The 24,104-nt window shown below is 35.9% G+C and overlaps 2 protein-coding genes across 2 annotated transcripts in view; one reads left to right on the top strand and one right to left on the bottom strand.

The window, feature by feature from the left end:
• Nucleotides 1-4,886: 4,886 nt before the first annotated feature.
• On the bottom strand, nucleotides 4,887-9,986 carry arl10 (ADP-ribosylation factor-like 10). Its single transcript, XM_081391928.1, has 4 exons — nucleotides 9,670-9,986; nucleotides 8,476-8,662; nucleotides 5,811-5,986; nucleotides 4,887-5,492 (listed from the first exon to the last, which is right to left on the bottom strand). Exons 1-4 carry the CDS (start codon nucleotides 9,805-9,807, stop codon nucleotides 5,325-5,327), a joined length of 669 nt encoding a protein of 222 aa, XP_081248054.1. The 5' UTR covers nucleotides 9,808-9,986; the 3' UTR covers nucleotides 4,887-5,324.
• Nucleotides 9,987-13,858: 3,872 nt separating this feature from the next.
• The window catches only part of wwc1 (WW and C2 domain containing 1), a 42,738-nt gene continuing 32,492 nt past the window's right edge, over nucleotides 13,859-24,104 (top strand). The window contains exons 1-3 of the mRNA XM_081391711.1: nucleotides 13,859-14,816; nucleotides 21,580-21,689; nucleotides 22,781-22,984. Coding sequence (XP_081247837.1) covers nucleotides 14,698-14,816; nucleotides 21,580-21,689; nucleotides 22,781-22,984 — 433 coding nt within the window. The 5' untranslated portion in view covers nucleotides 13,859-14,697. The remainder of the gene's footprint in view (nucleotides 14,817-21,579; nucleotides 21,690-22,780; nucleotides 22,985-24,104) is intronic.

Here is a 24,104-nt window from a genome sequence, read left to right as displayed (position 1 = left end):
GATTAATTCTGACTTTTTAATGGATGTGTCTAGTGTGTTTTGGCAAATAAAATGAATACATAGGATTGGAAACAACAATCTGATACAGTGCGACATGAAGGAAAAATCTGGGATATGTTCAGCCATATCGAAATAATTTAGAGGTGTTCATATACTACCGTTCAAAAGTTTGGGGATAGTATTTTTAATGTCTTTTAAAAGTCTTGTGCTCACCAAGGGTGCAATTATTTGATTGAAAATACAGTAAAAAATAGCACTATTGTGGAATATTACTATAATTTGAAAAAATGGTTTTCTATTATAATATACTACTTATAACCTTTGATGATTCGGAGTTAAAAAAAAAAGAACAATTTATTTAAAATAGAAATATTTTGTACCAATATACACTACCGTTCAAAAGTTTGGGGTCAGTACAATTCTTTCTTTTTAAAAAAAATAAATTAATAGGCTATTTTTATTCAGCAAGGATGTGCTAAATTGATCAAAAGTGACAGTAAAGACTTTCTATTTTAATTAAATACTGTTCTTAACTTTTTATTCATCAATGAATCCTGAAAAAAGTATCACAGGTTTAAAAAAAAAAAAAAAAAACCTGTTTCTAACATTGATAATAAATCAGCATGTTACAATGATTTCTGAAAAATCATGCGACACTGAAGATTGGAGTTATGGCTGTTGAAAATCCAGCTTTGCATCACAGAAATAAATATTTTTACTGTATGTTAAAATAGAAAACCATTATTTTAAATTGTAATATTTTTCTGTATTTTTAATCAAATAAATACAGGCTTGATGCGCATAAGAGACTAAAAAAAAAAAAAAAAGTAATGTGTCCAAATTTTGGACATTTCGCGTGTTGTCGTCCGCATACACTTCACATAATAGGCCTGTAGGTGGCGACTGATGAGCTTCATTTAACCAACTATGATAGTTTGATCAAATAGCAAATGGTGGATCAAAATACATAGACTAAATAAAAAGTGACTTGAATACTCCTTACTATTAATGCGACTTTTGGTGCTGGTTTTGTGTAGTCAATTAGCATCCTGAAATTAATCCTGGAACCAGGAAATGTGAAATCTGCGTGGGGAAATGTTTCGTCCTTGGGCAAAATACCTAGCCTGGGAAAACCCAGACAACTTTCGGCAAATTTAGATTTGCTCTGCAAGTAAGTCTGGCAAAGAGCTCATTTAAGTCCATTTCCCCATGCAGAGAAATCAAGGCACCAATCAGAAACGTTGAGGCGGGCTTTACACATGACGATCGCTCTGATTGGTTTTAGGTCTAGCCTATCCAGAGGCATTTGAGCGACGTCCACTCCGAAGCGCACCAACTTTTAAAGTCCGCGTGAACCGGAAGTTGCAAACGACTTTTCTCCAGTGTTGTGACGCATTTCCCAGTGAAACGGAATATTGAACAGAGGGCAGGGTTTTACTCTAGCGCTCCTCCTCTCCATCTCTGCTCATAGCAGACTAACGGTTTGAGGGGAGTGGTTAAGCGTTGCCCAAACCAGAGCCATAGAGAGAAAGAGTTGCGACACTCTTTGATGTCGCCGCTATGGCTGTCACGTGGTTCATGTAAGCCCCAATAGTTCTAAAACATACGCTGGCTGTCATGTTCTTCTATGGGACAGACAGCAGCGATTGCATTATTGAACGGTAAATATAAAATAAAACACACCCCAAGTACTTTTTCAGCTGTTATTGCATTTTGTTAATGTCAGTTTTGCATTTGGAGACAAGTTTTAGGCTATATTTTTGGAGGGAAAAGCTTAGTGTTCATGTTCGCATGGGTAGTAGCACTGGCTTTAGCGGCTCTAACTTAACTTTTCCATATCATTCATCTGATGATGGACGTCTCATGATATTTATTTTAGCACAACTGGGCTGTATTAGGCTATTGATTCACGTGATTTTGCTTATAAATTTTGATTCAGCCATTAGCCTACCTTCGTGATCACGCAAAGAGGTCTGCCGTGGCGGTCCGTTCAGAGTTCGCTTAAGCTAGCTCACTTCTTCTAATGAAAGTGGCCACCCCAGGACCACAACGTGAAACATTATCATGTTAAGACTAGGAATATTATTTTAATATTAAGCCATACACAATATCAAAACTATAACAGATTAAAAACGAATTTAAGCATTGCTGATACAAATGAAGGTTTTCAAATAAACTATTTTTATTAAACAATGACAGACAACAAAAATGTGTGCTTGTGTGAACAAGAAAAGCAAAAATCAGGGGCAGGTGATCCATGAAACAGACAGGACTGGTGATGGCCATAACAATCCTAGAGGTCCAGCATTGTTCTCACAAGCCGCCTCACTCAAGACAATAAAACATAATGAAAAGTTAGTATATCCCAAAAATTTTAATTAAATAAAAGTTGCTATAAAGGTGGCAGCGATTCATTACCGAACTCTTAACTGACGAAGTTGCGCTAGCTAACTAGCTAAGTTAGCAGGCAGTGCTTGAAAATTGGTTGAAACAACTAACATTAAATATAAATAATTACGCTGTGCATGTACAAATGAAGACCAGTATAAGCATCGCAAAGGGCCTCTGATACAAAATAGACAGTTGACAAATCAAAAGAGGTCGATATTTCAACAACTTAACTCTGGAACAACTCGACGTGCAGCAATGTAAGTGAATGGGGTCCAACGCCAAAATGACAGTGTTTAGAACTATTCCGCTCTTCAAATCCCGGAAGTGGGCGGTTAAAAGCGCCGCCATTATTTACAACGGAGGTCTATGGGAGTGTCGCAACTCTTTCTCTTTATGGCTCTGGCCCAAACCAATTCCTCAAACCTGCGTCATCAGAGAAGGTCCTCCAATGCAGAGGGGAGGGGCATTTTCAAATTTTGATTAAAGATTATGAAGCCAAAAAAATTTTTTGTGTGGATTGACTTGCATGGATGAATTGTTCACCACAAAACGATCAATTTAGGCAAACAAAGTAAATATGGTCAATTTTGATTTCATGAGGACTTTAAATACATTATTATATTCAAATTGCAAACACATGAGGACAGTCTCCATGAAAGACCCACTGGCAGATGAACGTGTTACTACATTTCTCTCCGAAACGGTAGGAAATTAAATTAGATTTAATAGAGGATTTTAACTGTGACAAGATGATTGACAGCGCAGTTTACATGACGGGATGCACGCGACAGATCCGTCCGATAAAGATGACGAAGTAGTATGTCCCAAAGTTGCCTACTTTTTTTGCTACACATTCAAAAGTAAATACATTTTCTTCACAAAAAGAGTACATATGGCATAGTGTAACATAGGCGAATTGGGACGCAGCATATGGCTTTACACATGACGATCTCTGATTGGTTTTAGGAGTTTTAGGTCTATCCAATTGTGCCCAGAGGCATTTGAGCAACGTCCGTTGGTGACGCCCCTTTGGAAATGAGTTATTAAAGGAGCTTTGCCAGACCATATCTTAGTTAGGCTACTACTGAGAATGGTCCGGTTTTAACCAGGCTACAAAATACCCCAATCACGCAGATTTCTATTGAAATGACTGGATTTTGCCAGCAAAGTTTCACAGAAAAATGTTAAATGTGACCGCAAAATTACACCAACATTAGGATAAATAGCAAATAAATAATGTTTTAAAAATATAATCACACGATTTTTTTTATCTGACATGTCAGTTGTTTTCTGCAGTATTCAACATTGTGCCAAAATGATGTTGAGTATTACATTTTAAACATACCTTTAATACAGAATAATTACAGAGGTTTGTACATGTTTTCAGTGCTGTAGTGCTCCTGTAGACACTGTTGTTGCTTCATCACTTCATCTTATGTCACATGAATGAGTTCAAATAAAAAATCTTGACAGCAACTGTTCAGCGTTGCGAAATCCTCACAACACTGTAAATGCACTGCATTTGCATTACAAAACTGACATTTATTACATTTATATTTCATTTGTCTATGAATCTCCAGGAAAGGAGTAGCCGTAGCCAGTGTACTGTAATTTGCAATTAAATAAGCTGTATTTCAAGAGACTTTTCATAGAGTTCTTCTTTCATACCACTAGCTCTTGTTGATGCTAATTCAAACCACTTGCATAAGCAGTCTGTATTGATTTCACAGGCCTTATTTTTGAACAGCTGTGTAAATTCAACACAACATCTCAGTTGGAAGCCTGAATCACAGTTATAAAAAGAGAATTATCTGAGGCATCCACTATCAACAGCACAATCTGACATGCTGGAGGCAAAAAGCGTTCAAGGATTAGTTCATTCACTCACGGAATGTCCCTCTTTCAGAAAAAAAAAATAAAAATTCTCATGAAGAAAATAAATATTGAATGGTTTTCCATTGTGTCATTATTACCATGATAATTACAGACATGCCCTAAATTATCATATCAATAAAATAAATAAATAATAATTTGTCCTGAAGTATAAACATATTTTTAAATTAATTTGTGTTTAAATCAGACAATTAATTATATACACATATATACATATATAAATATATATACATATATGTACACACACACACATATATTTATATACATATATATACACATATATTCATATATACACTGCCCGCCAAACAAAAACAAAAAGTCGCTGTTTGGATTTCCAAAGGCAAATACTTAAAAGTCAATGATTGGATAATTATTGCAGTGATATCCAATAAATTCCAACATTAATAATAACTAAGCATCAAATCAGCATATTAGAATGATTTCTGAAGGATCATGTGACACTGAAGACTGGAGCAATGATGCTGAAAATTCAGCTTTGATAACAGGAATAAATTACATTTTAAAGTATATTAAAATAGAAAAACATTAATTTAAATTCGAATAATATTTCACAATATTACTGTTTTTTCAGTATTTTTGTTCAAATAAATGCTATGCTTGATGAGCATAAGAGACTTCTTTCAAAAACATTAAAAATAGTAATGTTTCCAAACTTAGTTTTGACCGGTACTGTATGTATATATAGCATTTCCAAGCTAAATACTTACAGTTGCAAGCAGGAGAACGTGTCAGCAATACATAAGTTTGTTATTGGAAATATGACTCCACATGCAGAGGTAAAACATAATATATAATACACTCTTTGTAATACTGAATATAATCATATTCATGAAAAGTAAGATATTGTGCGCTGTAACTAGCAGCAATATTAGCACAGTGCTCATTTTGTTCAACTCCTTAAGTAGCATTATCCTGACAGAACCGTTCCTTACTTCTCCCACGATTCGAGGAAGAAACCCATACATGGAATGACAAAAGATCCCTTTGCCAGTCTTTTGTGGCACCGCAGTGCCAACCAGTCACACCAATGTCAGAAGCAGGTCCTGGAACTTTTGGAGGCCGCTGGTTCTGCTTAATCCGTCAGATCCAAACTGAGCTTCCAGCAGGAAGAGCTTCCTCTGATCCGCCACAGAGCTCAGGGAAAGAGCCTTGCGCAGCTCCAGGACGCTAACAGCGTCGGGCTTATCCTGAATGAGGGTATAAAAAGCATTTTTAGGCAAGATTCACAAAAACCAGGGAGCCTACTACTCTATTAAAGGTACAGTTCACCCAAAAGGGAATATCCAAACTGGTATGCCTTACTTTTGCGGAAAACAAAAACAAAAAAACACTTTGGTCCAGTGCTGCTTTGGACCCGTTTTATTGTATGGGCAAAAACAATTTCTTCAAAATAGGGTGAGCTATACCTTTAACTAGAGGGGGAAAAACACTGTGGAAATCAATATGAAGCCTTTCCGACACTAAACAGGGTTAAAGTTCAACTATGAACTGAGGCTTTTGGTCACCTGCTTGTTTCCCAAGACCACCACTGGAAGATCAGCGTCTGCTTTCAGCAACCGATGGAGCTCGACTTTGGCCTCAGGGAGCCGGCCTCGATCAGAGGAGTCCACCACGTACACTAAGATGTGTGTTTTCCTTAGGTAATCCACCCAGTACATTCGCAAGTCTTCACCACCTCCAACTGATGGGACAAGGTGATTGAATTAACTGTGATGTGTTATTACTGCCAGAAACACAGATGAACAACAGGCTTTACAGTAATATGAAATGGCTGGTCATTATCACTTTGAGAGCAAGAACTTAAATATCCCACATGAGGAATATGAACATACTCTTCTGGAAAAGAAGTGTGCTTAATTGTATTGAATGTGTACTATGAAAAACTGTACATGCAAACATACTATAAATGTTATAAAAAACGTTAAGACTGCGTTTCTTGACATTTAAGTACACTTTTAAAAAGTGCACTTTATAATAATTTTAATATTCTTTTGCTGAGCTTTAAAGAAGTATGCTAATTTTGATGTGTTGACTAACATGTCAAAACACATGTAATGTACTTGATATTAATGCTGCCTTCGTGTGCTTCGCGGAATTATCGTAGTTCATAACCAGGATACTCGGTAGTATCGTATTGAGTTTCCTTGTTAAAAATTGGACATGAAGTCGTATATACCACTGGGAAACTTGGGGATAATTTTGGTACCCAAGTTTCCGAGTTGGGAGTAGGGTTGCAAAGGGGCGAAAAATTTCCGGTAAATTTCCATGGGAAGTTAAGCTGGGGAATTTTGGAAATATTCATTACCAAGGCAACCACTTGCACATCCACTCTGAAAGTAACTGTACACATAAGAGATGGATAGATACATTATTTAAAGTTATTTCTATTCGTTAGAATATTGATATATGAACTTGTTGTCAAGTAAGCCCCGTTGCGAGCATGTGCGTCTCTCTAAACTTTCAGTGTGCTGCACTGCTCTAGTTGACTTCTGCACCTTCCCCCCCCGAAAATATCACGTTAATTTTGAAAACGTAATTCCTTTTGTGGATCCTCTTGGTCTTTCTTCATGTTTCTTTGACAGATATCAGTGTCTCAGTCTTACGCACGCTGCACGTGAGTTAACCACGCCTACTTATTTACATGTTGCGGTATACACAGAATAAAAAAATCTGTTACAGTTGACATTTTCTTCCGCGGTAACGATATATACCGTTCATACCGCCCAGCCCTACTTATGTGGTAAATAAAGTTATGTTAGCTTATTTAGCATCTAACTTATCAGCTTGCTATCTACTAGATGAATACATTTGTATGTGATATTTGCAATTTAAACATTTAATAAATATATTTCCCCATAATATCATCAATACTTACTTCACTTTGTTTAGTCCACAGGCTCAAATGTGTGCCTTCAATAGTCTTGTGCTTTGGGCTTCTGTACATGTGATGGAGGCATGCACAGTGCCAGTAGGGGGTGTGGTCTCAATAGCCATGCAGTAAGCAGTGTGCTATGTGCATGTGATTGAGGAATGGCATGTATATTCAAGTGCATTTGAATGGCATCTGTTTGTTTTGGTCAAGATTATGCTAAAATATACTTTCCTCAACTATATTTAAGTTCCCTATGAAGAGCCAACCTTCAAATTTGAAAATTCCCAGTTTATTCCCGTTTATTCCCATAAATTCCTGTTAATTCCCTTAAATTCCCATTAATTCCCATGGAAAGTTTCCATCTTTGAAAATTCCCATAATTTTGCAACCCTAGTTGGGAGTGACATAAACTTTAAACATGGAGGAGGGGAAAACGATTGCTGCAAGTAGTGCATATTTACATATATGAACAATCATTTTAAACATATTGTATGCTTAATATATAGTAAAAATAGCCTGTATTTGTCCAAAATATCTAGATAGCGTGTTGAATGTGTATATGGTTGTCAGTGTATGGGACGCTAAACATAATTTTGGTAATATAACAATCATAACTGCAATATAAATGTTAGTGTCTTGAAAACATTACATTCAGTTCAAACTAGTGCTGTCAAATCGATTAACCGCGATTAATTGTATCTAACAAAAGTATATTTGTGTTTATATATATATATATATATATATATATATATATATATATACACACTGTGTATATACATAAATTGTATATATATATACACTGTCTATATATAATATATATATATATACACTGTATATATATATATATATATATATATATATATATAAACTATATATATATATATATATAAATAGAAAAATATATAAACACATATAAACAGTATATATATATATATATATATATATATATATATATATATATATATATATATATATATATATAAATAGAATATATAAACGCACATATTATGTAATAATATTACGATTAATATGAGATTAATCGATTAATCGCATCTGAGATAAAAGTTTGTTTACATAATAAATGTGTGTGCATGTATATTTATTTATATTTATATATAATATATATATAAAAAAATATACATGCACACACATTTCAAGATTAATCGATTTGACAGCACTAGTTTGAACACAGATTATTTCCATATTAAGTACTCTCTAAAGGATGCTAATCTGTACTTGTTTTTCACTAAGGTATGCAGGTGAATATGAGGAAAGGGTGATCTGGCACCAATTCGTACTTTCCAGGAAGTCCAGCTGGCACGCAGGTGTGTGTAGGCTGATGAAGTTGAAGCCGCGCGTGGGCTTTCGGCAGCCCGTCCTGTGGCCCGCTCCACTCAGACCCTGCAGAATACTGCTCTTACCAGCGCCGTCCAACCCAAGAACAAGCACCTGCTTCTCACTGCGCTCCTCCTCCTCCTCCTCCTCCTAAACATACACACATTCATGGAAGAGAAGGCAGGGAAATGAGCAATACAGCAGGACTGGATTTAGAGTCTGTTTTTCCTGGGATTTTCGCACATAAAGCAGGGATTAATTTTGCAATTTCTGCAAATAGTCAAAGCCTTTGCCATTATTAATTAGGGTATTAGTTGTGTAATAACAGACAGACCGACCAACCCCGTTACTGTTTTTTTGGCTATTCTGTTGCTGTTGCAGAGGGAAAAAAAACAGGTTTATGCCTGATTTATTGTTTTTAACAATTTAATAACAATTTAATTTTGACTTTCATCTTCAAGAAGCACTCATACTGTTTTTGTGGCACTGTATATTCATGATGAATAATCCATATACTTTACCCACTATCATGAACTTTCATGATCTTTTCATCAAAAATCATTTTGTTTACTGGTTTGACTCATTCATTGAAATGAACCAACTGAAAAGATTTACTGTACCAAGATCAACATCTAGCTGCTGACTGAAATATCTGAGCATTACTTAATATTAGTATATACACATTTCCATATTTATTCATTTCCATGACTTTTTTTCCCATACATCATTTTATATCACGATACGTAAATTCTGATATTTCCAAGTTGTTCATGAACTTGGGAACTGTGTAGGCTAGGCTATATGCTCATCTAAACACAGTAATGTTTTGATTATAAGCAATAATTCGTTTGAAACGGTTGTTTTGTTCTCGGGTGCAGCTGGGTATTGGCATTGCACTTTTAGAGATAAGTATTAAAACGCATTACAAATAAATAGAAATGAACAGAATTACTTTTATATCATCTAGATACTGTGACTTCTCAAAATAGCATCCAAATGCACACACAATCCAAAAATCACACAGACATACACAGTCGCTACGTAGTGTGCTCAGTTCAATTAACTGAAAGTTCCCTTGATGATTGTCTCCACCTATCAGTCACGCGCGACAAGCGGTATCATAAAAAGAGGAACTATTTCTTTCGTTTCATACTAACCTCTCGAAACGTGCAGTAGTTTGACTCTGGTGTCCATACCCGTCTTTTATAAAAGACATTGAGTGCGATAAACAGCGCGGTCCCGACCGCAGCCATCGCGGCGCTGAACGCCACGGAGATATGACGCAGTACAACCATGAGCGCACCTGAACCTGAACCTGAAGAGAAGTGTGTGTGACCGAGCAGAGCGCGAGCTGCTGGTTTTGCTCTCCAGTGCAAGCACGTGATCCGCCCTGGATTGTTTTGAAAAGCACGCGCCCAGTGTCACCCCAGCGGGTAACAGTAGAGGGGCGGAGAACCTTCACTTCTTGGAATTCAAAATGTGGGGTGGTTACATGTTTTATAAGTAGCCTAATTAAAAAAAAAAGTACAGTTCAACTTAACAGATCTGCTCTGTCTATAAATTATGTTGGAATGTGGTGTGTGTGTGTGGGTGTGTGTGTGTCTGTGTGTGTGTGTGTCACTTAAATTATGGTGTATATTGAAACATATTTTTGGTTCAAAAACAAATTACAAAACTAACCAAGACGCAAAAAAATAAAAAATAAATAAAAAATAGTTTAAACTGACCTAATAGGTAATGCATTATCTCCTACTTGCCGTTGGAGGGCGTTGTTTAGTTGACATTTTGGGAACTTGTGTTGACAATATTATGTTGACTTGAATTATTATTGGTAGAGATTCACATGCACTCACAGTTTACGATTCCTAATACCGCGATATTTATTTTTTATTTTTTTGCACTCTTCTGGATTAACTTTGGTTCCTTTGTTTTGCATTGATTATTTAGTTGTGAACTTTTCTGTTTCAAGATAATCTTTATTTATCTTTTTTTTATAATAAAGAGTGTCAAAATAAGGGAAAATGTATGCTTTGTATTTTTTAAGAACTTTAAAAAGTCATATTTTCTATTAGTTTGGTATGCATGTGTACAATTAGATTCCCATCAATCATTTTAGAGAAAGTTTTGAGTCAAAAATAAATGATATTTCATGTTTTTATTTATTTTATTAATATTTGAATTAATTAATTACAACATTTGAAGATATGTACATCATGGTTTGTAAGTGGCTTTATTAAGTGAATTGAATAATTCAAAACAACACAATTCTTTTTTTATTTCATACATACATACATATACATACATACATACATATATATATATATATACAGTTTTTGGGTAAATTTACTTTTAAAATGTATGCATTGCTGATTGCATTAAGTGACATGAAAAGCCTCAGGCTGATAGAAACGCGAATGCACGCCTGTACAGTAGAGGGCGCCGCTAACACAAACCTTTCAGCTGTGCCATTCTGGATGAGATGAAGTATATTTGTGCAAGTCAACATATTTAATTATTGCAGGTTTGCATAATATTCTGAGTTTGCATTTCACAGTTTTTATTCATTTTGAGGAATACTGAATCTGTTTTTGTGCAATCGAGATTTGTAAATTTAGTCTAGAACTACAATAATATTCACACAACACCTCTGCACTTTCTCCTGATTTCTCTCAGCTGTCAGTCAATAAATGGGAAAACACAGTAACTCACGTTACTTATTTAAAAGTAACTTATATATATACATATTTTTTTCAAATGTAAAAGTGATGCATTACTTTACTAGCTACTTGAAAAAAGTAATCTGATTACGTAACTTGTGTTACTTGTAATGCATCACCCCCAACTCTGATTATCATCCCACTCATTGTCCACATCAAACATCCACTTGAAGATTGATCAGATCCTTAATTCCAGGACATGTGATAAATGTCTCCAAAAGAGGCCATTAACTTAAAAGGATTGTTCACCCTAAAATGAAAATTTTGATATAATTTACTCACCCTCAATGTGTTCCAAACCTGTATGAGTTTCTTTCTTCTGCTGAAGAAGATATTTTTAAGAATGTAGGAAACCAAAGAGTTTAATTTCTGTTACAAAACATGGCATTGATTTCATACATGTGCACTGTAGAGGACACCAGAACCCATCAGGAATTTTGGGAGACACAAGGGAATAGATAAATCAATTATATATCAATATTCTTATGAAATATTGGACATCTTTATGAAAATGTTGCCAATTATTTCTCCCATTATTCGATTTATTTCTTCATTACACGTTGCCCCAAGAACACAATAATATGCAGATTAGAGACAGTGTATATAGATACATTGTATTGAATGGCACTACACATTTATGGCCATTTTACCCACATATTGCATAAAGTATTCATTCCGTTATATGGGCCATTCCACCGAATGGGTGACATTTGCTTGTTGTAACTCTTAAAAATTAAACTTAATTTTTTTATTTTTTTCAACACTGAATCTAATACTCAAATATTTACCTATTCAAAATGTGTATTGGTCAATCTCAGGCTACTTTATGTAATTTTTTACAAGGTTTCTAAGCAGAAGATGGATGCATGTTTTCACAGTCCTGTTACCGAAACTCATGTGACATTTAAAAAGCATGTTTAAAAGCATGTCAATTATTCCTTTGTTTTCCCCACAAGAAAGTGTTTATTTTAAAGATATTGTTGGTTATATGTTCAAATAACTGATATTTGTGACAAAAAATCACTATATTAAGGCAAAGTGTATTTTAATAAAAAACACAAAGCCATTTTTTTCATTTTAAAGAAGGCCGAAGCCTCAAGTTTATAATTTTTTTTTATAATTTAATTTATTAAACAATTGTATAAATGATGGACCAAACAAAACTGATAAAAAAAAGTGGTTTAACTTTATTTTTTTAGAAAATAAATAAATAATAGTAACAGGACTGAACACTTGGTAACAGGAATGAACTATTTCATAACAGGAATGAGGAACAGGTAACAGGAATGAGTGTCCATATGTGTGTGCACGAGAGAGAGTGTACATGACTGTGTGTGCATTAGATTTCTATGTTGAAGTGATGTACTATATGCTAGTAGTACTTCACAGCAAATGAGGTGGAAAGAGAAATAATATTTACAGTATTAAATCATCAAAACACAGGACTCTACTCACTCCTGTTACGTTAACTCACTCCTGTTATTTTTTCATATAAGTAACAGGACTGAAAGTAACAGGATTGAGTTTTTAAGCAAAAAGTTCTCAAATACATGACATATGGCCACATAGCATACATGCTAATAGCATGAGGACACTGAGCAAATTCTAGTAACTTAACAAAAGTTAATATCTTTAAAATAAACAAATACATTCTAAGAAATTATTTAGGTAACAGGATAGTATGTTGAGATTGACCTTCTCAGTCATAGTTACAATTTCATCAAATATACAGAAATTAAAATAAGAGGACTAACTTATGATCTTCCCATTGCCTTTAGAAGATCAAGATGATGCAACTTCCTGTTGAAAATGTGTCTTGTGGAATATTCCAAGTTTTTCAGAGGGGGGGATGTGTAAGGGTAACAGGACTGAGTGAAAACCCGGGGACATGACTAAAATGTGTATTTTATCTAAAATATTAGATAAAATATTTTTTTCTCATAAAAATAAACAAATATTTTAAATAAATTGGATATTAAGTCATACAACAATCCCCAAAACTTAAGATTTCTGAAGGATTTTAATCATTATATTTCATGGCAAATTTTAGAGACAGAGAGTGGGGACATGCAGAAAATGCTATTTTTTTGTGTTCTATGTAGTTTTTATTAATGTTTTTAATTATAAATTTTATAATTTGTAGTTAGCTTAATATGCAGGACATTTTGCTTAATAATAAAATGTATTTTAGAGTTAATTTTCATGCAATTTTTTACATATGATGTTCTGGGGACATAAATGTCACCCATTCGGTGGAATGGCTCTTATCTTCCATAACATAGTTGAGAATCATCTTTATACAAAGTTTGGTTAAAAAAATTCTGAAACCTAAAGACTGATTGGTGAATGAAAACAAAATCCCATTTAATGTCTTTTTATTTTTTTTAAACAGCTGAGTCTTGGTGTCCGCTACAGATGACATCATAACATAAAATAGGATATTTTTTTCTTTCTTTTTTAACCATTTGTTTCTTCTGCTCTAAACCGTGTAGTGATATGAAGAAGAAGAAGAAGAAGAAAAAAAAAAGTGTTTTTCTTCTAGCTCTCATGAGGATAATGGCTAATCTGAGTGTGCTCTGCTACTAGAAGGACTACGGCCATCACCTGTATGACGTAATCCATTCCGACCGCAGCATAGCGACCGAGCTTGACTACGGGGGAGAGCCGCACACAGCCACTTAAAGGAAAACACAACATTTGGAAACAAATGAGAAAGAAACGCGCTACTTTTCCAAAGAAATTGCCGAAATGCACCGGAGGTGATAGGAATGCATCGGCAAAACACGAAGATACGGAATACGTTTGTGTGGAGTAACTAACTGTTTGCGTTGCCTATACAACGAGCTTTTGGGCTAACAGGCTAGCACAGTTGTCGCTAAAACATGGTGGGCAGACACTGAGCGAAAAAAAAAAAAAACCCACCATAGACTCGCTCATATGTGGATAATGCTGGGAAATTAGCTATATTTTCTGCTCGGAGGGAATTGTGTGGACTTTAAATTCGACTTTTGACTTCTTTTTCTCGGAGGAAAACTCTCGCGCACGACCGTTGAAAGTTTTTTGACGTCTCGCGCAAGTTAACCCATCCATCAATCTCCGCGAGAAAAGATGATTGACTGTTTGATGTAGTGCGTCCTCGACCGAGAATGCACAAGAAACGAGGAGTTTCTGAACATATAAGCGCAACTCCTGCGGCAAAGTTACGCGGTTCACAGCATCACACCCTCGTCCATTCATTTAACAGCGTTGGCTCGTGGAAACAATGCTCAGTGTAGCCTGCACGAACTGAGCTGGAATACTGGAGCACGTATCATATTATGGAATACATCTGCCAGTGGTTAATTAATGGCACTTTCCTTATGCGAGGGGTTTAACTTTTTTGGACTAGTCCACGCAAAGCAACACATGGTTTGCTTTCAAATCAACTTAGAAGACTTACAGAGAAAATTACATGGAGACTAGTTGGTCATGCCAAGGAAGGAGTTACCATTGCCAGAGGGTTGGGAAGAGGCCCGAGATTTTGACGGGAAGGTCTATTATATAGACCATATAAATCAAGCCACCAGTTGGATTGACCCAAGGGATAGGTATGTGTTGAGCACTGCACGTTCTGGGAATGCATACTTGCTTACTAATACAGATGCGTGCTGAGTCCATTACTCATGTGTACAGCTGTAGTTCACTGAATGTGTTCTTCTTTAAATCCTCAATTCTCAATAATGCACACGTCCAAGCATTTCAGTGTTGAACCACTGCTTTGTTAAATTCATCCTGGAACCCATGATCAGTGCCAGCTTTACCACTTAAGTCTCCCTGGACTTTAACACAAAATCTGTGCAGGAATGCTTAAGATTATATTCGAGGTTTGGTATGTGCATTGTGCACTGGGGTGTTTTTCCTTCCCTCCTTTGGATTTTCAGTTATTTACAGCTTGCACAGGAATGGAAAGATGATAGCAAACAGACCGCATATTTTTCATCTTTGTGTGGTGCAACTGGTTTGCCTGTAGCCAGGAAACCAAGATGGCAGAAAGTTGTCAACAAGTACCTGGGGACGCATTCCTTAGCATGAGCGAAGCCCACAGCTGATTCCCTTAAATCCCTTTCACTGCCAGTCAAGGTGCAGGACGGGATCAAAGTGCACCCGAGCTGTGCAAACTTTAACAAGAACGGTCAAATAGTTTTTGATGCATTCCACACTTGTTTGCTTGGTGTAAGAGCTACGTTTCTGGCAAAGGTTTGGAATAGTTCACCCAAAAATAAAACCAATTCTGTCATCTTTTACTCACCCTCATGTCATTCCAAACCAGAATGACTTTCTTCTGGGATACAAATGAAGATATTTTGAAAAAAAAAAAAGTATATATTTTATGATATATATATATATTTTTAATACATGCATACATGCATTGAAAGTATGCAACGCTGCAGAATAAAGGCAGAAATACACACACACACACATATATATATATGTACCATGGTATTGTAAAATATTAAATATAATATAAAATACAATTTAAAAATAATGTAATAATATTTAGTTTAAAATAGCTTTTTATTTTAATATTTACTAATATTTATTTTATACTTTTCTAATGTATTTCTGTGATTAAGGCTGAATTTTCAGTATAATTACTCCAGTCTTAAGTGTCACATGATCCTTCAGAAATCATTATATTATGCTCAAGAAATATTTCTGATTATTAACAGTGTTGAAAACAGTTTTCATGTTTTTTGTAGGAACCGTAATCATTTTTTGGGGGGGTTCATTGAAAATTAAAAAAAGTTAAATGAACAGCATTTATTTGAAATAATATTTAATGTTATAAATGCCTTTATTGTCACTTTTGATCAATTTAATGCATCCCTGCTAAATTAAAGTATTACTATTAAAAAATATATATATTTACCCCAACGTTTGAATTGTAGTGCATCACTTTTCCATAAAAAAACTGTTTTTATCATCATGAAGACTGAAGACTGGAGTAATGATGCTGAAAATTCAGCTTGGCCTGTCACAGGAATACATTACATTTTAAAATATATTCAAAAAGATTTCTCACATGTATTTCATATAGGCTAGTTATATTTCACTTAATAACTTTTGATTTTTATTTTGATAAAATAAATGCAGCCTTGGTGAACATAAGACACTTCTTTCAAAAACATAAATAAAAATTATTCTAAACTTTTGACTGGTTGTGTATGTTTGTGAAATTGTTATGTAAAATGAATTAAGAAATATTTAAGATAAATCAATAAATGATGACAGAATTTCTGACCTCACTCTAATTCCAATTTAAATGAGTCTCTACTGAAATGGCACTGAGTTGAGCAACTGCACGGAAACAAAAGCTGAGGCACAACAGACGTTTCCGCGCTCATGTCTGGTCGGCTGGTCTGTTATTGCACAGTGTGGTGCATCAAAGGCGCTGATTAAAAATGACAAATATTTCAAATCCTGACCCAAAACTGTCAGCAGACCCACCTCCCCCATCTCTCAGACGGCTGAGACGGCTGTTGAGCAACAGTTAGTTGACAGGGGAGTTCTGATGTTCTTAGTAATGAGCTCCCATTTGACAGCGTTCTTGAGGCAAACGCACCGAGCCGCTGAGGTGTTGCCTGCCCTCCAGTCATTAAAGGGTTAGTTCACCCAAACATGAAAATTCTGTGAGTAATTACTCACCCTCATGTTGTTCCAACCCCGTAAGACTTTCGTTCATCTTCGGAACACAAATTAAGATATTTTTGATGAAATCTGAGAGCTGGATCACTCCTCCTGCAGGCTTATGGACACCTTAACTTGCTGGCCCAGAAAATGTATTAAAGACATTATTAATATATTCCAAGTGACTCCAGTGGCTCAATCTTAAGTTTATAAAGCGACGAGAATACTTTTTGTGCGCAAAAACAAACAAAAATAACGACTTTATTCCACTTTTCATTTCCTTCTCTCTGGACCTCGAGTCTTTTTACGTAGTGTTTAAGCGTAGCGCGTCTGTGTTGCACGTCACCACGTATCACACATGACCAGAGTCGCCCAATAGTGAGCCTACGTGGTGACGTGCAACACAGACGCGCTACGCTTAAACATAGTGGAATAAAGTCGTTATTTTTGTTTGTTTTTGCGCACAAAAAGTATTCTCGTCGCTTTATAAACTTAAGATTGAGCCACTGGAGTCACTTGGAATATATTAATAATGTCTTTAATACATTTTCTGGGCCAGCAAGTTATAGTGTCCATAAGCCTGCAGGAGGAGTGATCCAGCTCTCAGATTTCATCATAAATATCTTAATTTGTGTTCCGAAGATGAACGAAAGTCTTACGGGGTTGGAACAACATGAGGGTGAGTAATTACTGACTACAGAATTTTCATTTTTGGATGAACTAACCCTTTAAATAATAATAATAATAATAATAATGTGCTGCTTGAGAGTGTTAAGAAAATCTGAGGTTTTGGTTGAGTAATTTACATGCATTCATGTATATTATGTTGGTATTAGTAATGATCTTCATTGCTGTTTGTGTAGCTGTTTGGCTTTTTGGTTGTAGTCACATCACATCACTATTTTTTTTATTGTTTTTTATTTTTAGTACTTGCAGGCTAAATCAGTTTTGTGTTTTGCCAAACTGAGATTATGTCATTTGTTTACATTAAATTAAATTGGTTCCTAATTTTCAGTTCTTCTATCTTTTTTTTTTTTTCCTGCTTGAGAATGGATCCAAATATTCAAGATTACAGGGATCCATTAGTACAAATTGAAGTATCAGTAATGGAAATCTAATCGCTGATTGTTATTGCTGTGTTTGAGTGTGACCCGGGTCACGTCCTGAACCCTGATCCCACTTCGGTCTCTCACCTCTACACTTTCCTGTTTATCACATCTGTGTACTAATAATATTATAGCAAAATGTATTATTTTTATGCTTTTATAATAATAATAACAATATAATAAGTAAAGTCAGAAAAGCAACAAAGCAAAATGATACAATAGAGTACAAAAGTATGAAGCAACTTTAAAACAATATATTAGAAGAATGGATATGTGAGGGCAAACCAAATACTAAGGCCCTGTTTACACCTGGTGTTAAGATGTGTTTTCGTTGATCGCAGCGAGTGTGTGTTAGAAATCAGGAATGGTGAGAGAACATTGTGCTTGGTACATTTTTCGTCTTCAAATCAAACTTGGGTCTCCATCTGACAGTTTAAATCCCGTCTGGCTCGAGCGCTTCCCATAATGTTTGCGCATCAGGTCAGTAGTGGAGAGAAGACGGTCTTTTGTGGCTGTTCGAACACTTTCGACCACATGAGCCTTTACACTGATCCGGTCGAATGCGTTTCAACTCCCTCTGGAAGTGGTTAAAAGTGAACAAGCTCAAAACTTTTCAGACCTGCATTTATTGACTTCCACTTGTGATCCGATCGACCAAAAAGCATCTTAATACCAGATGTAAACAGGGTCTTAGACTTTTTGAAGTTCATGTACATTTTTAACTTTTCACTCAAATTGTTGCTGATGATATAATTTGCAACAAAATAGATTTAATAGATTAAATAGGAAAAATGCTAAGTTAGATGATGTTCAGTAGTGCTCTCAGACTTTTGGATCCACTGCTGATGCTAAACAAGAATCAAATGCCTCATAATTAGTTTTCTTTGGAAACTCGATGTAGGTCCGACCGCATAATTGCGGAGAAAGCATTCCTGTGGACTGCCCACATGTCCCACACTGGGCGTAACTGTTTTGTTTTTCCTCAGCGTGACATGCTGAAAACATGCGCTCAGGTAAATGGAATGTTATCTGGCTCTCTCTGATAGGAGACCGTCGTCGGGGTGTAGCAGCGCACTTTTATTGTCGGACCTTGAGCGCGGCGCGCTGCTAGTTGGAGCCTCATAAATGACTCGGGGAATTTTTGGAGTGCGCTGAATGAAAGTGTCTGACTCATCGTTGAGCTATGTCCTGTGTTTGCACTCGGCTGTGGGCTTTGTCATTTCGCATTAGACCATGGGTTCTGGGTCTTTGACTTCATAGGTTCACTAGAGCTTCAAGAGAGAACCTTTCTGAAGCCTTTCTGCAGTTCTTGTTGTTTTACATCACAGAAGCAGGTCAATTGCGCCATATTCATTCTGCTCATTCCTAATCGTTCTAATGTGGAAATCTCAACAGCATGCTTTGGGATTTTGAGCTTTTGAGTTTCCTTAGATCTTGTGTCTTTGAAGATCTCAGATATGCAGGGTTAAAGCTTAGAGTTTGATGGCATCCATTCAGGTGATCCATACATGAGTCTGGAGATTGGAGAAGAATGGGGTGAGAAAAAGATGAGCGTTTCTCACTGCAGCCGTGGTCTTTGTTACGTTGCAGAAGTTTCTTTTCTCCGAGTTAAATTTAGAACAGGCCGGTGGGGGTCTCTCAGCACAGTTTCATTATTCATAACATGAAAAAGGAGCTAGTTCAGTTTCACCCTCTTTGAAAGTCTTGAATCGACAGGGGAAGACAACAGCATGCGCTCATTTACTGCAGACGACTGTAAGATGATTTGAACAAAACCCCGCTTGCCTATATATGAAGTAAAAAAATGGCTAGATGTATATAGTTCCAAGGCAAGCATGCATCTATCTATCCATCCATCCATCCATCCATCCATCCATCCATCCATCGAGAACATTTCCATCCATCCATCCATACATACATCCATCCATACATACATGCATACATACATACATACATCCATCCATCCAAATTTAAAGTTGTGAGAAAATGTTGTGCACCATTTGCTTGCAGATGCCATTTGGTTTGATATTTAGTTTCTTATGCAATAAATTTATACATTGCGTGTAGCTTAATGTGATTTCTTTTTTTTTTGTGGAAATAGTTTAATCCTTTTAATATGCTGCACAAATCAGATTTAATGTGGAATGTTCCTGATAATCTGAGGAGCGGAGAGCTGAATGTATTGCGTAACCCTGCTGCTGGACGTAACGGCTTTAGAAAACACTCCTCTCAAAGCCTGAAAGTGGAAGTATTTGAAATGGGGAAATATGACATTCCTGAAATGCATGAAAACAATGACTGCCCTGAACACAAACTTAAATCTTTTGCAGTGCTTGGGAAAAAACCTAATTTGTCCACACAATAGGTTTAGTCTTTTTTTGTTTACAAAATATTACTAAAGCTACATTTATGATAAATGATTAATCCACATTTGGTTGACCCATTGTTCAGGCTTTAATCAGGTGGTTTGCCAAAAAAATGTCCACGTTGATAATAGTAAGGAATGTTTCTTGAGCATCAGAATGATTTCTGAAGGATCATGTGACACTGAAGACTAGATAAATTTAGCCTTGCCAGTTAAAGGAATAAATATCATTTTAAAGTGTAATAGAAAACAGTTCTTTTAAATTGTAGTACTATTTCACAGTATACCGGTAACTGTTTTTACTGTAAATTGATGAAATGCATCCAGGCTTGGTGAGCATAAGAGACCTCTTTCAAAAAAATCTTGATTATTCCGTATTTTGAGCGGCGGTATTATTGTGTATGTTTCTGCTACCATTCAAACGTTTTGGTTTGGTAAGCTTTAATTTTTTTTTAAAGTCAAGTCATCTTCATTTATATAGTGCTTTTAACAATGTAGATTGTTTCAAAGCAGCTTTACAGAGATAAACGTATAATTTAAGGTAACAGAGATTGTTTAAATAGATTTTGAAAAAAATATATAGAAATAAAGTATCTAATAACAATAATTTATCATTGTTACCTAATGCCTTTGGTTAGCATTCTTATATCAGGTTAGTGATAAACCTCCTACCCTAGGCTCTTCGAATTTACTCTAAAACTGCAACAAGCTCTTTCTTTTTAATTGATTAGTCTAGCTAGCGAGTGCCAGCATTACTCTCCACTGAAGTTCAGCCAGACTACTCTGTTAGCATTAGCGTGCGCCTGCTAATAAAAGTTTTAGCGTCGCTCTTTGCGGCCAAGTGAGTGTCCCCGTTGCTCTGCGGTGATCCAAAGCACTGGGCTTGGAGAGCCACAGCGTGTTGCCTCAGAAACCTCCAGGCGATGGGTCAGCAGGGCCTGTGGAATGCCCGGCTTAGGTTTCCGGCTATTGTGCTCGACCAGCACACTGGAGGTGAATAGCCCGACATTCCTCTGATGCCCCCCTCCCCCCACCCCCCACGCACACACACACACACACACACACACACACACACATGCTCGCGCCACGCTCAAACTCTCAGTGAGTGACATCCCATGGAAAATAAGCATGAAGGGTGGAGGTCCAACATCCCGCTGTCTTCTCTCTGATTGGCTGTTGACTGACAGATGGATTCCCTGTTTGATTTTGCAGGCAGACTAAGCCTCTGACTTTTGCTGACTGTATTGGAGATGAGCTGCCTGTGGGATGGGAGGAGGCCCACGACCCCCACGTTGGAGCCTATTATGTCGACCACAATACCAGTAAGTTGAACAAGTTGCAGCCCACCTTATGCATACATGGGAGTAAAGAGTGTCTGTTGTGTGATTTTGTGGGTTTTAGACGGATGAAATGGCATATTTAATAGGACATAAATGAAAACATGGCTTTGAAGGTTGAAACTTCCACTGATTCAGTGGGCCTCATTTATTAAACAAATTTCTGTGCAGATAATTTATTGTCAATGCGCAGTATTTTGTGTAACAATTTCAACTGAAAATATTTGGACTCACCTACTCGTTATTTTTTTTATTTTCTTTTTTCAACGTTTTAGAAATATTTGTTAAATAAATTTTTTGTTTTAGTATTATTTAAATTAATTTGATTTTTTTTTTTTAAATATATTTTCAGTTTTCTTTTGAAGGTTTAGTAATTTGATGTTTTTTTTTATATTTCTTTTTAGCATTAATTTATTATTTCAGTTTTAGTACCTCAATTGAAGCTTTTTTTTTTTTTACTTCAATTAACATTTTTTTTGTAATAGTTAAAAATAACAGCACTGATGAACAGTTTTTGCTTTTGTGGAAACCATGGTACATTTTCTTTTTCCATTATTCTTTGATGAATAGAAAGCTCAACAGAACTTTGAAATAGAAATTATTTGTAAGTTAACAGTATAACTGTCTTTACTGTCACTTTTGATAAATTCAATGCATCCCTGCTGAATAAAAGTATTAACCAGTGTTAACAAAGATTAAGTGTTAACATTTTAAGCAGCAAAAAAAAATTCAAAATAAGAAGAAATGTTTCTTGAGCAGCAAATCCGCATATTAGAATGATTTCTGAAGGATCATGTGACACTGAAGACTGGAGTAATGATGCTGAAAATTCAGCTGTGCCATCAAAGGAATAAATTAAATTTTAAAGTATATTAAAATAGAACAAAGTTCTTTTTGAATTGTAATAATATTTCACAATATGAATGTTTTTTATGGCGTTTTTAATCAAATAAATGCAGCCTTGGTGAGAAGAAGATACTTCTTTCCAGAACAAAAAAACAACAACAAAAAAACAGTAGTGTATTTTTTCCCCATTCATTTTCAAGATATTTCTATCTTCTCTCTGCTTCCCTCAGAGAGCACCCAGCTGGAGGATCCACGGGCTCAGTGGCAGCGGGAGCAGGAGCTCATGCTGCGGGATTATCTGAGCGTGGTTCAGGATGCGTTGAGCGCCCAAAAGGAGATCTACCAGGTCAAAGAACAGCGACTTCACCTGGCCCAGCAGGAATATCGGCAGCTAAATGATGCTTGGAGGGACAAGGCGACCTCACAGACCAGCCGTAAGACTTGTGCCTCTATACACGTGTCTGTCACTTTAACAGTCTGTCAAAGAGTGTTCTTATGAGCCACTTGGCAGTGATTCTTGACACAAGTTTTTGATCAATCTGTACAACCGCAACATGTTTAGAATTATTCTCCTTTCACTACCTCATGAAATTCGTCACTCACTATAGGTCAACAATGCCAGATATAAACATAAAATGTAAATATTGACAGTTTCATACTGACTTTCAGGTCACCTTCAGACTTTTTTTGAATGATTTTGTGGTGTTTCTTGGGGGAACGTAGAAGTTTTGGGAGCAAATGCAAACATTTTTCCATCAGCATTTCCCTTTAGGGGCTTCGTGCATAGTAGTGTTTTTTTTTTAAGTAGGGCTGTCAATAGAGGTTATTTAAAAGGATGGGACTGTCTATATCCAGTAAAATGTAAACCATCAGATGGAAGGGTGATTCTCACAAAACTGGATTTTCTTCAAGCTTTTTTTCAAGGCAAATGTAGGTGTCTAGGACACTTGGAGACTCCAAATATCTAAATAATTCATAAACAACATTACAGGAAAAAAAAGTTTTCAGAATTCACAGTGTATGGTATGTGTATGGTACAACAGCAGAGAGCTTGTTTATATTGTCAAGTTGCGATACCAAACAGGAATACATTTAGATGCCCCCCCCCCCTAAAAAAAAAAACCTGACTGCATATACTTACTACAGAAAAAACATATTTATTCAGAATTACAGCAGCATACACACATGAAAAATCAAAACATTATCCTGAATGTGTGTGGAAACAACGTGAATGTGCTGAAATGTGTGTGTAAATAAATATAATGTGTGATAATTGCATCACGAGCACACATACACGATTTGTTTGCGCATCAATATGACGGACTCATGCGTGCTTGCTCTACAACTCCTGTACGTCACCGTAATTGACTTTTCCTTGATTGCAATCCTCATCCATCAAAACTTTACTAGCGAGACACTGGTTTACTTTATAAACTCCCGACTTCCAAGATCATCTAACTGCGAGACATAAATTACATAATGCTTCACTAATTTATTTCCGTTAAATTATTTTATTTCGTTAAGGATTTTGAATTAATAGCATGTGTTAATGTT

The sequence above is a fragment of the Scardinius erythrophthalmus genome (genome assembly GCF_964197995.2).
Source record: "Scardinius erythrophthalmus genome assembly, chromosome: 17".
Classification (NCBI taxonomy): domain Eukaryota; kingdom Metazoa; phylum Chordata; class Actinopteri; order Cypriniformes; family Leuciscidae; genus Scardinius; species Scardinius erythrophthalmus.
Note: the sequence above shows the minus strand (reverse complement) of the source record. Positions and strands in the feature narration are given on the sequence as shown.